Raw genomic sequence first — 13,310 nt, 5'->3', positions numbered from 1 at the left:
ATGGTGCTGATATACATCACAATGTAGGGTTCATGGTGCTGAGATACATCACAATGTAGGGTTCATGGTGCTGACATACATCACAATGTAGGGTTCATGGTGCTGACATACATCACAATGTAGGGTACATGGTGCTGATATAGATCACAATGTAGGGTTCATGGTGCTGACATACATCACAATGTAGGGTTCATGGTGCTGACATACATCACAATGTAGGGTTCATGGTGCTGACATACATCACAATGTAGGGTTCATGGTGCTGACATACATCACAATGTAGGGTACATGGTGCTGATATAGATCACAATGTAGGGTACATGGTGCTGATATAGATCACAATGTAGGGTACATGGTGCTGAGATACATCACAATGTAGGGTACATGTATTTCATGTAGGGTTCAAATAGGTATTTGCTCTCTTCTCCGAAACTATACACACAATTTTGATGACACTTGCCCATAACCTTCATCACCCGTGACGTAGCAATGTTTGTTCACGGCATAAAAAAACTAGAGCAATGCGACTGTGTCACACCGAGCGAGGTGTGAGGCAGGAACACCGGCCCAGAGGGGAGAACAGGATTTCATCGAGCTGCAGATGAAAGCCTTGTATGTGGTGAGGAGCTCAGGTGTGCCAAGGACTTCGCACGATGGAGGATGCCCAGTAGGCGACTGGCTTTGGAGGCCAGCTTGGAAATGTGGTTTTCCCAGGAATACTGTTCTCCCCTCTGGGCCGGTGCTCCTGCCTCACACCTAGCTCGGCTTCACGCTGTTGAAACCAAAGCTTTCAGAATCATTGGAATCTCCCGCGATGAAGCTAACTCTGAGGGCCTTTCACTCACTCACCGCAGGCAGGTTGGTGGTCTTTCTGTCTTTTACCGACTCCTCTCTGGCCTTGCTCCCCAACCCTGTCTGTGCTCTGTCCCCCAAATACTCCTACAGGTCGCACAAGATCTGCCAGCAACCCTCTTCTGGTTAAACTGCCAAAGTCTAGGCTCTCTTTTCACCTTCACTCTTTCATTCCTCTTTTCTCCCACCTCTGTAACAAACGCCCTCACTCTCTTTAATCCCATTCCTCCCTCCAGGTCTTTAAAACAGCTGTTCACCACCATCTCTTATCCTCCCCCATCCAAAACCTTGATCTTTTCTACCCCCGTTAATTCACCCCAGATCCACTTTTCTGAAATACTGACTTCTTTCCTGGAAGTCCTAGCTGTGTCCATGTGTGTTTTTACCTCTCCCACCCCTCACCCCTTTCCCACGCCTCCTCCCCCCAAGCCCTCTCGCTCCCACAGATCTCCCGATATCCCTGCTCTCAAATGTTGTACTTTTGTGTTTCCCCCTCTCCCTCTATTTTGTCTCATGTGTCAGTTTGTTTTTTTTGTCATTAATGTTAGCTCTTCCACGAGCCTCGATCTTGTATACAAAAAAAAACCAAAAAAAAAACCAACAACCCGCTGGAGCCATATGTGAACGCAATGGATGCGGCCGATGAAGTTCCGGACCAAGACCGACAGCGCTTCCACGAGCTGCTCATTTGCTTCTCCAAAAGCAGCTCGAAATTCGTCCATTGTGCTGCTCTTGCTGCGAGGCCTTCGGGTCGCTGCGAGCGTTGCTACCTGCCCAACAGGGTTTTCAGCACAGTGTACGGCACCGTGTATGAATGAAAAATATTCGATTTTCGCAAATAACAAACAAACATATTGTGCACAGCACAATACTTGCGAAATACAAATAAACAATAGTTTCTATGAAAACAGCAATTTGACTGATCAAGTGGTTTACATGATGGAATGTTGTGCGTAACAAATTTGGTTGATAATTGCCACTTAATAGATGTTTTGGATGGCGCTGACCTTGACCTTTGACCAGATTTGATGCATATACTACACATGCGCACAAATAATTTGTGTAAGTTTCAATATGATATCTTGAAAAATTTCTGAGGTTTGGCAATAATAAAATCACAAAAAAAATCCCTTTTGATTACAATGGGGTGGAATTGTCATGGACACCGTTTTCTCTTTGCCACGTGGGACGTTTTCTATTCCACTAACCAAGATGAGCAGAACATGAAAACAAGAAAGATAAATTAATTAAATAATTATATTTTGCATCTCATAGCTTGGAACTGATGTGGTTAACCAACGGCTGCCTTCATTATGACTGGTGATCTCATAATGTTATGTGGTTAACCATTTGACATATGTGGTTAACCACATAATTATGACAAGTGTTACTGCAGAAGGCCCTCAGATAAAAGTTCTAACCGGGTCTATGGTGTCTTAGGGGACGAAGGGTATCCAAAGTCTTGGGGTTATAAAGGGTCTAAAGGGTATTAGGTTTAAAGGGCATAAAGGGTCTTAAATGGTCGAAAGGATATAAAAGGTTGAAAATGGTCGAAAGGGTGGAAGGGCTCTAAAGGTCCAAGAGGTATGTTCCAATAGTCCATAATTAATAGACGTCGTCAAGGTCCAATATAATAAGTAACTAAGAGACGTACTCACAGGGGTCGACGAAGACTTAACCTCGACGAGGGTTCGTGGTTTTCAGTTTTATATGCAGTATACATCCCTGCGCATCGTAAGAGCGTGACCAAGGGTTGGCGTCAGGAAGGGCATCCGGCCATAAAAACATCGCCTCAAACAGGCAACCATGATTGTCATGGGGCCCGCAAGGCTAACCCCCGCTCTAGCGGGGAAAAAATGGCCTTAAAACGATCATTCATTCATTTTTTTCATTCATATGCAGATAACAAGAGAAACCGTTGAAATTTGACAGTGACTTCGACCTATTGACCTCAAAAATAATAAGCTTCAAGCTTATCACTACCTCTATGTGGTGAGGTTTCATGAAGATTGGAGTAAAAATTTGTCCTGCAGGCGATTGACAAACACACAAACAAACAAGCAGAAAGAATGACAGACGAGACCAACCAATATACTGTACTTGCGAATCTTCTTCGCATTAGCACACAAAAAGACAGACAGACATGGGTGAAGAAATAACCTCCATCCACCTTTGGTGGTGGAGGTAATGACAAAAATGATAAAGTGCATTTCCATGACTGGTGCAGCACATTGCCCATCGAAGGTGGGCCATCAGTTGTCATAACAAAGGTTTGTTGAAAATTTGATGACAGAAGCTGAAATTCTAAACAAAGAAATATGAAAGCGATTACAAAATCCGGCCGTTTCTCACTGCGTGGTGTTCGGGCTCCTATTTGTACTTTCTGTAACGTTGCCGTTTGACATTTTGACCCAATTATTAAATATAGTGTTCTCCATATCGTCATAACAAAGGTTTGTTGAAAATTGATGACAAAATCTCAAATGGCAAAAAATTAGGGCTTGGACGCACGCATGCACACACACACACACGTCTCCTGCTGTTGCGGGGGAGACGAGGGATGTGCGGGGGGATGGTGGGGCAGTCTAACAAAACGATGCTACTTCCATGAATAAAACAAATAAGGTTTATTTCAGTCATACAAAACTAGTGAAGGTAGAATATCATTCAAAACTTTCATTTGGCTAAAAATTGTTCACATTGCATTAAGTCTTCCCCCGTCATCAGAACAATCAAACTCACCAAAGGCACTGCATGGATGGACATGCAACCACATGATAAATCTTCCTGGTGGCAAGTTGCCTTTGCATGACTATCTGCCACCGATGTGATCAAATCCAAAATATTTGTTTGAAAATCCAATCGAGCCTCGACGTGACTCTCGCTCTCAATTTCCACTGCCAAAAAACGACTGCACTCAACGGGTGCATCAAACGTTTTCCTCCATTCAAGTCAGAATAATCACAAAGCCGGAGAATCGCACAGCATTCTCAATCAGCTTTGTAGGTCTGTCTGTGCAGTGGAAGTAGACCATAAGCCTCTACTCCAATGAGGAAAAAACACGATCTACGGATGTGGGATGTACAGGGCCCCGTTGTGCAAAGCCGTTTTCCTTGCCATGCTTGATTCGCCATTTGCTTGTCGTGAAGCTCAACGTCGGTTTATGAAACTCCAAGGGAACCGTTCCAAGTTCCCCATCAAAGCGGTTCTTTACCACCTGAATACGTCGATGACCGTGCGTGGACCCAATACGGCGGTTTTGCAGGATCATGACGTTGTCTGCTTCTTGGCTTACCTGCAACACCACACAAGACATTTTGAGTTCTTCCTCAACAACAAGCCTCTTCAATATTGAGTATAGGTACAACCAAGCTGTGCAGAAAACTGCAGTAAAATAAGAAAGACAATGAACAACCCCAAAATAAAAGGTCGGAGTTTGGGATAGTTAACGGAATACTTAATTGCTGGGAACCTCAATTTCAAGAAATATTGTTTACAAACTTGTTTCAAATAAAAAATAAAATTTTCTTATTTCTTGATCCATTATACACAAGCTTTGCGACCTCTAAACTCATTGCCTCGACGAGCACTTTATTCATGAGATAAATGTAGACAAAGATTAAAGAACTCAAACATAGGTTAGCTAGCCTGGTGTTGGCTTAGCGGTTAGGGTGCTGGCTTGGGATCCTAGGATCCTGGGTTCGAATCCCGGTCGATCGCTGAAATAACGCCAGGGGGGTTGACTCAGCCTGTCATCCTTCCGAGGTCAGCAAATTGAGTACCAGCTTGCTGGGATGAATGATCCCCGTGTGTACCCCGGGTTAGAATAGGTACACCGTATCCCTGCGCATCCTAAGAGCATGACCAAGGGTTGGCGTCAGGAAGGGCATCCGGCCATAAAAACATTGCCTCAAACAGGGAACCATGATTGTCATGGGGCCCGCAAGGCTAACCCCTGCTCTAGCGGGGAAAATGGCCTTAAAACAATCATTCATTCATTCATTCAAACATAGGTTAACTACTGTATTCTTCTTCTTCATCTTTATCAAAAATACATATTGTTCCTTTATCATTATTTTCTTTTTACAATGCAGAGAGAAAATGTGCACGCATGCTGATTACCTCCACCACACAATATTGACGAAGGTTATGTTTTCGCCACTGTCTGTTTTTCTGTGAGCATATCACAAAAAGTTGCAGATGGATTCGGACTAAATTTGGTGGACAGGTTGGGTGTTAGACAAGGATGAATTGCTTCGATTCTGGTGAAGACACGGATCTGGATCTGATAAAAAAAAATTATTTTTCTCAGCACAACACCATTGAGGGATGGAACCAAAGACAATATTATAGCATGATATCTCAAAACTTATGGACAAGTTCTGACAAAACTTGGTGGAAGAGTTGGTTATGTGACAACAACAAGCAAATTCGATTTTGGTTCAGGTCCAGATCCAGCCCATCAGCGGGGTACAAAACGTAAACTGTTCAGCCTGGCGGAGGTATGCGCTCTACCGAGTGCCGTTCTAGTTGCTCATGCATTCAAAAGTTCAAGAAACTCCATCTGGAGGTGGAAATTACAATAGGTAGAGGAGTAAAGAGAAACTCTGACCTTGGCTGTGCCTAGGATGGATGAGATTTGCAGCTCCTTGTCATCATCTTCCTTACGCGGATGGATCACCAGCGTCACGTGGCAACTGTTTGTCGTCGCAAAGTTGCGGAAAACTCCTATGATATGATCCTGCAGAGCAAACCTGCCCGAAAACAATTTTCTGATGAAGTTCCACTTCTGTAATCCTGGCAGAGAGAACTAGTGTGGGAAAGTTCCACACAAAATCAAATCTTATTTTCAGTTACAGCAAAGAGAAAGACTCCTTCCAAAGCATTTTCAATAGCAATCGAGAAAGCAGGAAGGAAGAGTATTTTCTCACCGATCTAACAAAGTGTTTGTTTGGCCCATCATGAACTGCAGATTGTCGATGACCACGTGAGATATGTCGTACACATACACAGCGTGCTGCATCGTGTTCATCACCGTCCTACAATCATAACGCCAAGCTTCCAGTCATGGCGATAAAGAGTAATAAATATTGTCCATGTTCATGGTTTGAATGAAAAATGTGCATGTCGGAACAGGTGAAAAGCACTGTGCGCCAACTCACTTGATGCCCTGCTGCCCTTGAAAAGTCATGAAGTAAAGAGGAAGCATTTCAAAGCGGTCAGCCCACATGTCGTAGTCCTCAATGTGCAAGGCCAATTGACACTGCGAGAACTGCGAAAGCATGACTCGTGCCAGGCGCACATTGGATATTTCAAAACTACCCCAGAGTGTGTTCACGCCTTGTATGCAGAGGTCCAACGCGTACTCGCTTATAAAAGTGGTCTTGCCACTGCCAGTAGGTCCTGCGAGGAGAAAAACGCTTCGTTGATAAATTCCCACTGCCACAGGCAGACATGAAGGAGAAATCCAACAATCAGAGTTAAGAATTATAATGAATCATAGTTAAGAATTAAATTAACGAAATGGGTAAAAAAAAACAAAAAAAAACTGGACAGAAGTAGAAAGCAAAACCATAAAAAGGTGACATATACAGGGGAAGTCACATCAAGTTGCGCAAACTCTCATATCCATATCACCATGGCAGATTCACGAGGGCGAAGACAGGTATTGACGTACCTGTGAAAACAGTGAGCTCTCCACGCCGATGACCCTTCAGCACTTTGGTCAGTTCAGGGAAGCGCTTCCACTTGGTGCCGGCTGCCTGATCTACATTCACCAACTCTCCACGTACATTCTCACGGAGCTGTCGGAACGACGTGATGTCCTTGTGCGCTGCGCGCAGTGCTCCACGCACCACACGCTGCAAGCAGGACGGTCCTTCGGTCAAGGCTTGCAGGGGTTGCAGCTGTGGAGGGTCACCTGCAGAAACGAGGCAGCATCTCCGTAGGGCCAACTTGCGGGCAAACACTTTGGCTGCTTCCCATGCGGTCAGCTCTCTGCCCAGCCACAGGATTATCTGAGAAGACATGATATTGATGGCGAAATAGCACACAATACTGTTAAATGCTTTTGCCTTAATATTCCTGAAGTCGACAAAGTGAGTACAGCTATCATTTGCACGACCTTCAACTGACTCGTATAACCTGCAACTACAAATGAGTTGCTCATGCAGGTGGAAATGGGATGCTGTTCTCAGTGCTCCCTGCTGCCGCCCCACTAGAATAGCAGGAATACAGCAGTTTTATCCAATTCCGCCAAGGAATCTTAAAGTAGCATCCGATTCTGCCAACCTAACTTCACAGCAGCCTCGACATCGTCGGAAGAAAAATGGTCTACACGAAGGTGTTCCTCAAGTTTGGGGCAGAGATAAAAATCTGACGGAGCCACATCTGGGCTGAAGATCCTTTGTGGCGGTACTCCATTGACTGTTTCTTTCTCTCAGAACCATAATGAAGAAGTTTCCAACTGTCATCTCCAGTCAGTCATCTCCAGTCAGTCATTTCCAATCAGTCATCCCAACTGTCATCTCCAGTCAGTCATCCAAACTGTCATCTCCAGTCAGTCATCCCAACTGTCATCTCGTCAGTCAGTCATCCCAACTGTCATCTCCAGTCAGTCATCCCACTGTCAGTCATCCCACTGTCATTTCCAGTCAGTCATCCCAACTGTCATCTCCAGTCAGTCATCCCAACTGTCATCTCGTCAGTCAGTCATCCCAACTGTCATCTCCAGTCAGTCATCCCAACTGTCATCTCCAGTCAGTCATCCCAACTGTCATCTCCAGTCAGTCATCCCACTGTCATTTCCAGTCAGTCATCCCAACTGTCATCTCCAGTCAGTCATCCCAACTGTCATCTCCAGTCAGTCATCCCAACTGTCATCTCCAGTCAGTCATCCCAACTGTCATCTCCAGTCAGTCAATGCTGCAGAGCATTGACAATGTCGTGCTACCTTCTGCCATCTTGACTCACGTAGCACTGAGACATGAAGTGCCAGAATCACAAAACTTCACACCCAGCGGGGCAGGAAGAACTGTGTGGATTGGACTTTGTTTCATTCGAATATCTTCAACCATTTTGGAGAAAAAGAATAAGAGGCATTACTTTTCAACACACCGCCTCTTCAACACCAGTTGGCGTCAGGAAGGGCATCCGGCCATAAAAACATTGCCTCAAACTGGGAACCATGATTGTCATGGGGCCCGCAAGGCTAACACCCGCGATAGCGGGGAAAATGGCCTTAAAACGATCATTCATTCAATTCATTCATTCACTTTTCAACACACCCTTATATTTAAACATGCAGGATTTAAACTTTTAATCTTAAACAAACACGAGTCCTATACCTTCTTGTATTGCTCCAAGTATGGCAGGAGCGATGGTGACAGCGAGCTTATGCCACGGGGTAGGGCAGCAACGGCCATTTTTCGAACCGACTGGCTCACGGCGAGGCAATCCAGCTCAGATGCAGTCAACACCAGCTCAGTGTCCTGCACCCGTGAGATCTACATATTAGATTGGGAGAGGTTTAGTTCTTGCACAAGACGAAAGTGTCAATGTATTATCACCATCACCCCTGGCAACAATTGTTCAGGGAATATGCTTTGGCGAACCACCATAAGCAATCACAGCTAAATACAAACATATCTCCAGCTTACAACATTCTTGGCTGACTGACCGAGGAAGCAGCTTCGTGCAGGCCAAAGAGGTTGCAGTAGAGGTTTCCTCGAGGCAGTGTGCTCTCCTCATATGAGACGATCGAGCCGTCAAACTTTGCAGATAGTAGCTTGAGGCCTTGCAGGTTTCCACGTGGACCAAACCAGGGAAAGACTAGGCTCTTGGTGGCTGCGAACCAACGCACGTTAAACCGATTTAGTGTGCTGTCTGACAATTTCTTTGCGGAAAAGAGCTGCTTGACCATGGCACACTCCGATGGTTCCATGCCCGCAAAGGTAGATGCCTTCCGCCATATACGGTCCACCTCCTCGCGCACAAACTGGGCCTCCGTGTCCTCATCTTCCTCTGCTACAAACTGCGCTTCCCGAGGCTTGTCCAGGGGCTGTCCACTATCCAGCCAAGCCTCGAGGAACACCTGACGGGAGAATACTGCATGAGAACCTCACCATGATGAAGTATAGGGCGGCAAGTTTTACAGGCTAAAACCGATCCAATCCTAGTGTATTCTCCCCCACATGTGTTCATCTCTTTTTTTTTTTCTTTTTTTTTTTGTATACCGAATCGAGGCTCGTGAAAGAGCTGACATTTACTTCACAAACAAATCAACCAGACAAACAAAATATATAAAAAGAGGGAGCGGAAGACAAGAGAATGGGAAGCACACAAACACTTGAGAGCACACAACATTTAAGAGCAGGGAGATGTGTGGGAGGGAGAGGGCTTGGGGCGAGGAGGCGTGGGAAGGGGGAGGGGGGGTGGGAGAAGTATAAAACACAAGGACACCAAGGACTTCCAGGACAGAAGTTGGCATTTCAAAAAGTGGAATTGGGGTGAAATTATCGGGGATAGAAAAGATCAAGGTTTTGGATGGGGGAAGATAAGAGATGGTGGTGAACAGCTGTTTTAAAGACCTGGAGGTCTTGGAGGTTAATTCAGGTCATTCTTCTATAATGGGGAAAATGACTGAATATGAATGAATGAATGATCGTTTAAAGGCCATTTTCCCCGCTAGAGCGGGGGTTAGCCTTGCGGGCCCCATGACAATCATGGTTCCCTGTTTGAGCCAATGTTTTTATGGCCGGATGCCCTTCCTGACGCCAACCCTTAGTCGCCTCTTACGATGCACAGGGATACGGTGTACCTATTCTAAATCGGGGTACACACCGTGATCATTCATCCCAGCAAGCTGGTACTCAATTTGCCGACCTCGGAAGGATGACGGACTGAGTCAACCCCCTGGCGTTAATTCAGCGATCGACCGGGATTCAAACTCGGGATCCTAGGATCCCAAGCCAGCACCCTAACCGCCAAGCCAACACCGGGCTATAATGGGGAAAATAATCGTATTAAATTAAGTTATCAACAGGATGGCATTTCAAACAGGATGGCTTGTTACCTCTGTCACCGAAGGTGGGCGGAGGTTATGTTTTCACATTTTGGAACCCAGACTCAAAAAAACATTTTGGAACCCAGTCTACCACCATTACACCGTCAAAGGACATTCCTATCGAACTCCCTAAATATTCTACACTCTATTGCGAGCGAATTCCCTTTCAACATCCCGGTGGAACCGGGTTATCTGCTAGTTTTAGATTAAGTAAATAAAGGTTAGGTACCTGAATATCGTCCCACGTACCCTCCACCAGTGATTCCTTGCAGAAAAATTGGCCAGTAGTCTTATTGATGAATAACCTGGCGTCGTCCTTGCTGACAGGCGTTGCGAGTCTATGTACAAACGGGCTTGCCATCAGGAGGCACGTGTAGCCTTCATAGAAGTCCAATTTTTTGGAGTGCAAGTACCGACGCATCTCAGTCACAGTCAAGTCTTTAAAGTCCTCCTCACCCAAACGCAACATCTTTTGGAGGGACATTCTGGTGATAGGACGGGTTGCGTGGCAATGTCGAACTTGGAGCGTGGCAAGCTGCTGGGCGAGTCGCTCACAGATGGCGCTTCGTCTCGTCAGTCCGGCAGAGCTCATTGCACCTTCCAGCATCGCTGGGTCGAGCTTGGCATTGCAGAGGGCCGCCGTCGGTGTCCGAACCAACGAACGTTCAAGCAAACGAGTTATTGTGCGGCCATGATGCCACATCACATTCCTGTACTTACGGCCTTTGCCTCCTTCAATGCGGGGAAGCAAAGGCCTGGATCACGGTCTTCCTGCAAACAAAAATGGTGAAAATCAGGCAGAAAACAACAACAACAACACCAACACCAACACCAACACCAACAACCCACTGCTGTGATCACGATTACAACTGCAAAAAGCCAACCAAGGTCATTAAAACCTATTCTGCTTCGGTTCAATTCTTGCTGCCACCAACGCTAGCAAGGGGGTGCTGTATTGTGGAGCATGCAATCCTTTTGATGAGCCCGGCTGGACATTACAATGGACCACGGAATAAAAAAGAAGCGATAACTTCCAATGGTCACATGGCCTTTTGTGAGGTTTTGATTGTGGATGTCAAAGGTCTCACCGTATCCTTTAGGAACGAGTCGGTTATTTCGTACAGGTACACCACCAAATCTCACTCGCAAGTAATTAGCCAGACCTCAAAAACCAATAAACACCGTGACATCCACAAACGAGTACGAGGAGATGGCATAGCCGGCTTATAGGCTATGAGTATGACGTCAGAGAACGCACTCCGTCCAGAATTGAACCCGATCAGTAAAGCCGAAAGCAAGAACGATACCTATGAGCCATCTTACCATCCTATTTATATAGTATTTTATTAGGACATCAGTGGTATTAAAAACAAACCACGGGAGCACAACTCGATCCGATCTCCATCAATGTTTGATCGCAAAGCGGGAATCCATACCGTTAATCCGTTATAAATCAGAGCTGAGTGGGAGTGAGTGCCGCGAGTCTCGTTTGGTTTTGAGTGAAACTCCAGTTAAGTTGCCCAAAGGTAGATTTGCGAAGCAGAGTGAATGATACGCACACAAAGAGGGCCGCCAATATCATACCCAAGATTCCTGGAAACTTCTGCTCGCGCCGCGGCTCCATGTGTCTCAGCCTGTTGTACTGTAAATCGTCTGCTGCTACACCGCCTCTCTTGCTGCAATGACCCCTACTGCTACATCGCCACTGCTGCTACACCGCCTCTCTTGCTACACCGAGTCACCGACTCTACTGCTACATCGCCACTGCTGCTACACCGACGCTACTGCGACATCGCCACTGCTGCTACACCGTTATTGCTTCTACGCCGTTACTGCTGCTACACCGCCTCTGCTATCCATCGCCCCTCTTGCTACACCGCCACTGCTGTTACACCGCCTCTAGTGTACCTGTCCTACTGCACTACCACGACCTCTCTCGCCAAATCCACCCGATAAAACCATTGCACGTCTGGTAGTGTGAATTGTGATCGTCCGACGGCACCGTGAGCCGTTTCATTTTTGGTTCGATTCCATATCTGTTGTGGCATTTGACAAATGAACTCGCGAGCACACTTTGTTCGCTGACAGGAACTGCAGTTGTTAATATTATATTTATAATCAGGAACGTTCAAGAATCAACATGAGCACGATGTTCCGCTGTTACACTACAGCTGGCATAGAACCCACTTTTGATGAAGTAAAATGCACCAGGACATCAGGACTCGACGCCACCTCTCTTGATTTGTAATTATTAGTGCAATTATTGCACGTGACATGCATACGTTGTATGAATATTAACACAATTATCTTCTTCTTCGTTTCCATGCAGGTGTGCCACTGATACAGTGCCCTCTGCTGGTCAGGGCAAGAATTTGTAATTCCTTCAGGGTGCCGGTGATAGTTCGTCTCCTCTTGGCGAATGACACGCGAATGCAGTCCTTGGAGAATCGGAAAAACAACTGTACTTACGTCTTTGAAATCAATTATCCATTCTCACTTGATTACAATGGCGAAACGTTCTGCAATACAATAAAATTCTCACGTCATTACAATAATTATGGAGCTAGGGTTTGCTACTAGTGCGGATAACATCATCATGGATTAAAACACAGGTTAATCATCATGGATTAATACGTTTGTGAACCGCTGTGTGACGTTCATTTCGGCGGCATTATAAATAATTTCATGCAGCTCTTGTAAATCTTCCACTTTAGTGATTTTCTGTGATTACAGAAACTCCACTCAATGTGCCAAAATAGGATTGCATACTTGCCACCAGGAAAAAAGGATACGCTGTCGAACATCCAGTGTATCAGTGACTTGTTGTTTTAAAAATCCATTTCCACATTGGAAGACAATATTGTAATAATTACTTTGCATTCCCATTTTGGTGAACGAAAATTTGACAAAGTCAAAAATGGTAGGCCCTACAAGTTGAAAAATACGAGAAAGTCACGGTATCAACTATCAACAGCTTTCCCACAATCCTCAACAAAGGGCAAAAAATGTGGAAAAGCCTGAATAAATACATAACAAATATTATAAAGAGAAAACGATTGTTGTATCATGAGCATATAAAATGTGAGGTACGAATTTCCCGCCATTTTCACACAGCTTCCGGTCCCAGAGGTTGCGTTGGGTAAACTGGTGAATGTATTAAAGTAAAAAAAAAATAATTCCCTTGCCCAACAGTTTCGTCTCTTGGAGTTTTATTTGCGTTTTACATCCGCACTCGTTTATTTATTTATTTTTTATTTATTGTTTTTTCCTCTCTTCAGCGCTGTCAGGTTATTTTGCAGTGGTGCATCTGTCGCTGAGTTTCATCGGTTTATCTACTATATAAGAGAGATGTGTGTGTGTGTGTGTGTGTGTGTGTGTGTGTGTGTGTGTGTGT

General features: G+C 45.2%; 1 protein-coding gene across 1 annotated transcript; it reads right to left on the bottom strand.

Annotated features, from left to right (window-relative positions):
• Window positions 1-3,464: 3,464 nt before the first annotated feature.
• On the bottom strand, window positions 3,465-11,652 carry TWNK (twinkle mtDNA helicase). The gene is made up of 9 exons (XM_068106172.2): window positions 11,501-11,652; window positions 10,146-10,687; window positions 8,531-8,944; window positions 8,199-8,342; window positions 6,530-6,869; window positions 6,015-6,255; window positions 5,784-5,891; window positions 5,465-5,606; window positions 3,465-4,147 (listed from the first exon to the last, which is right to left on the bottom strand). Exons 2-9 carry the CDS (start codon window positions 10,617-10,619, stop codon window positions 3,893-3,895), a joined length of 2,118 nt encoding a protein of 705 aa, XP_067962273.2. The 5' UTR covers window positions 10,620-10,687; window positions 11,501-11,652; the 3' UTR covers window positions 3,465-3,892.
• Window positions 11,653-13,310: the final 1,658 nt, after the last annotated feature.

This window comes from Myxine glutinosa, chromosome 2 (assembly GCF_964187855.1).
Source record: "Myxine glutinosa chromosome 2, kmMyxGlut1.1, whole genome shotgun sequence".
Classification (NCBI taxonomy): Eukaryota; Metazoa; Chordata; class Myxini; order Myxiniformes; family Myxinidae; genus Myxine; species Myxine glutinosa.
This window is presented reverse-complemented; position numbering and strand designations above follow the sequence as displayed.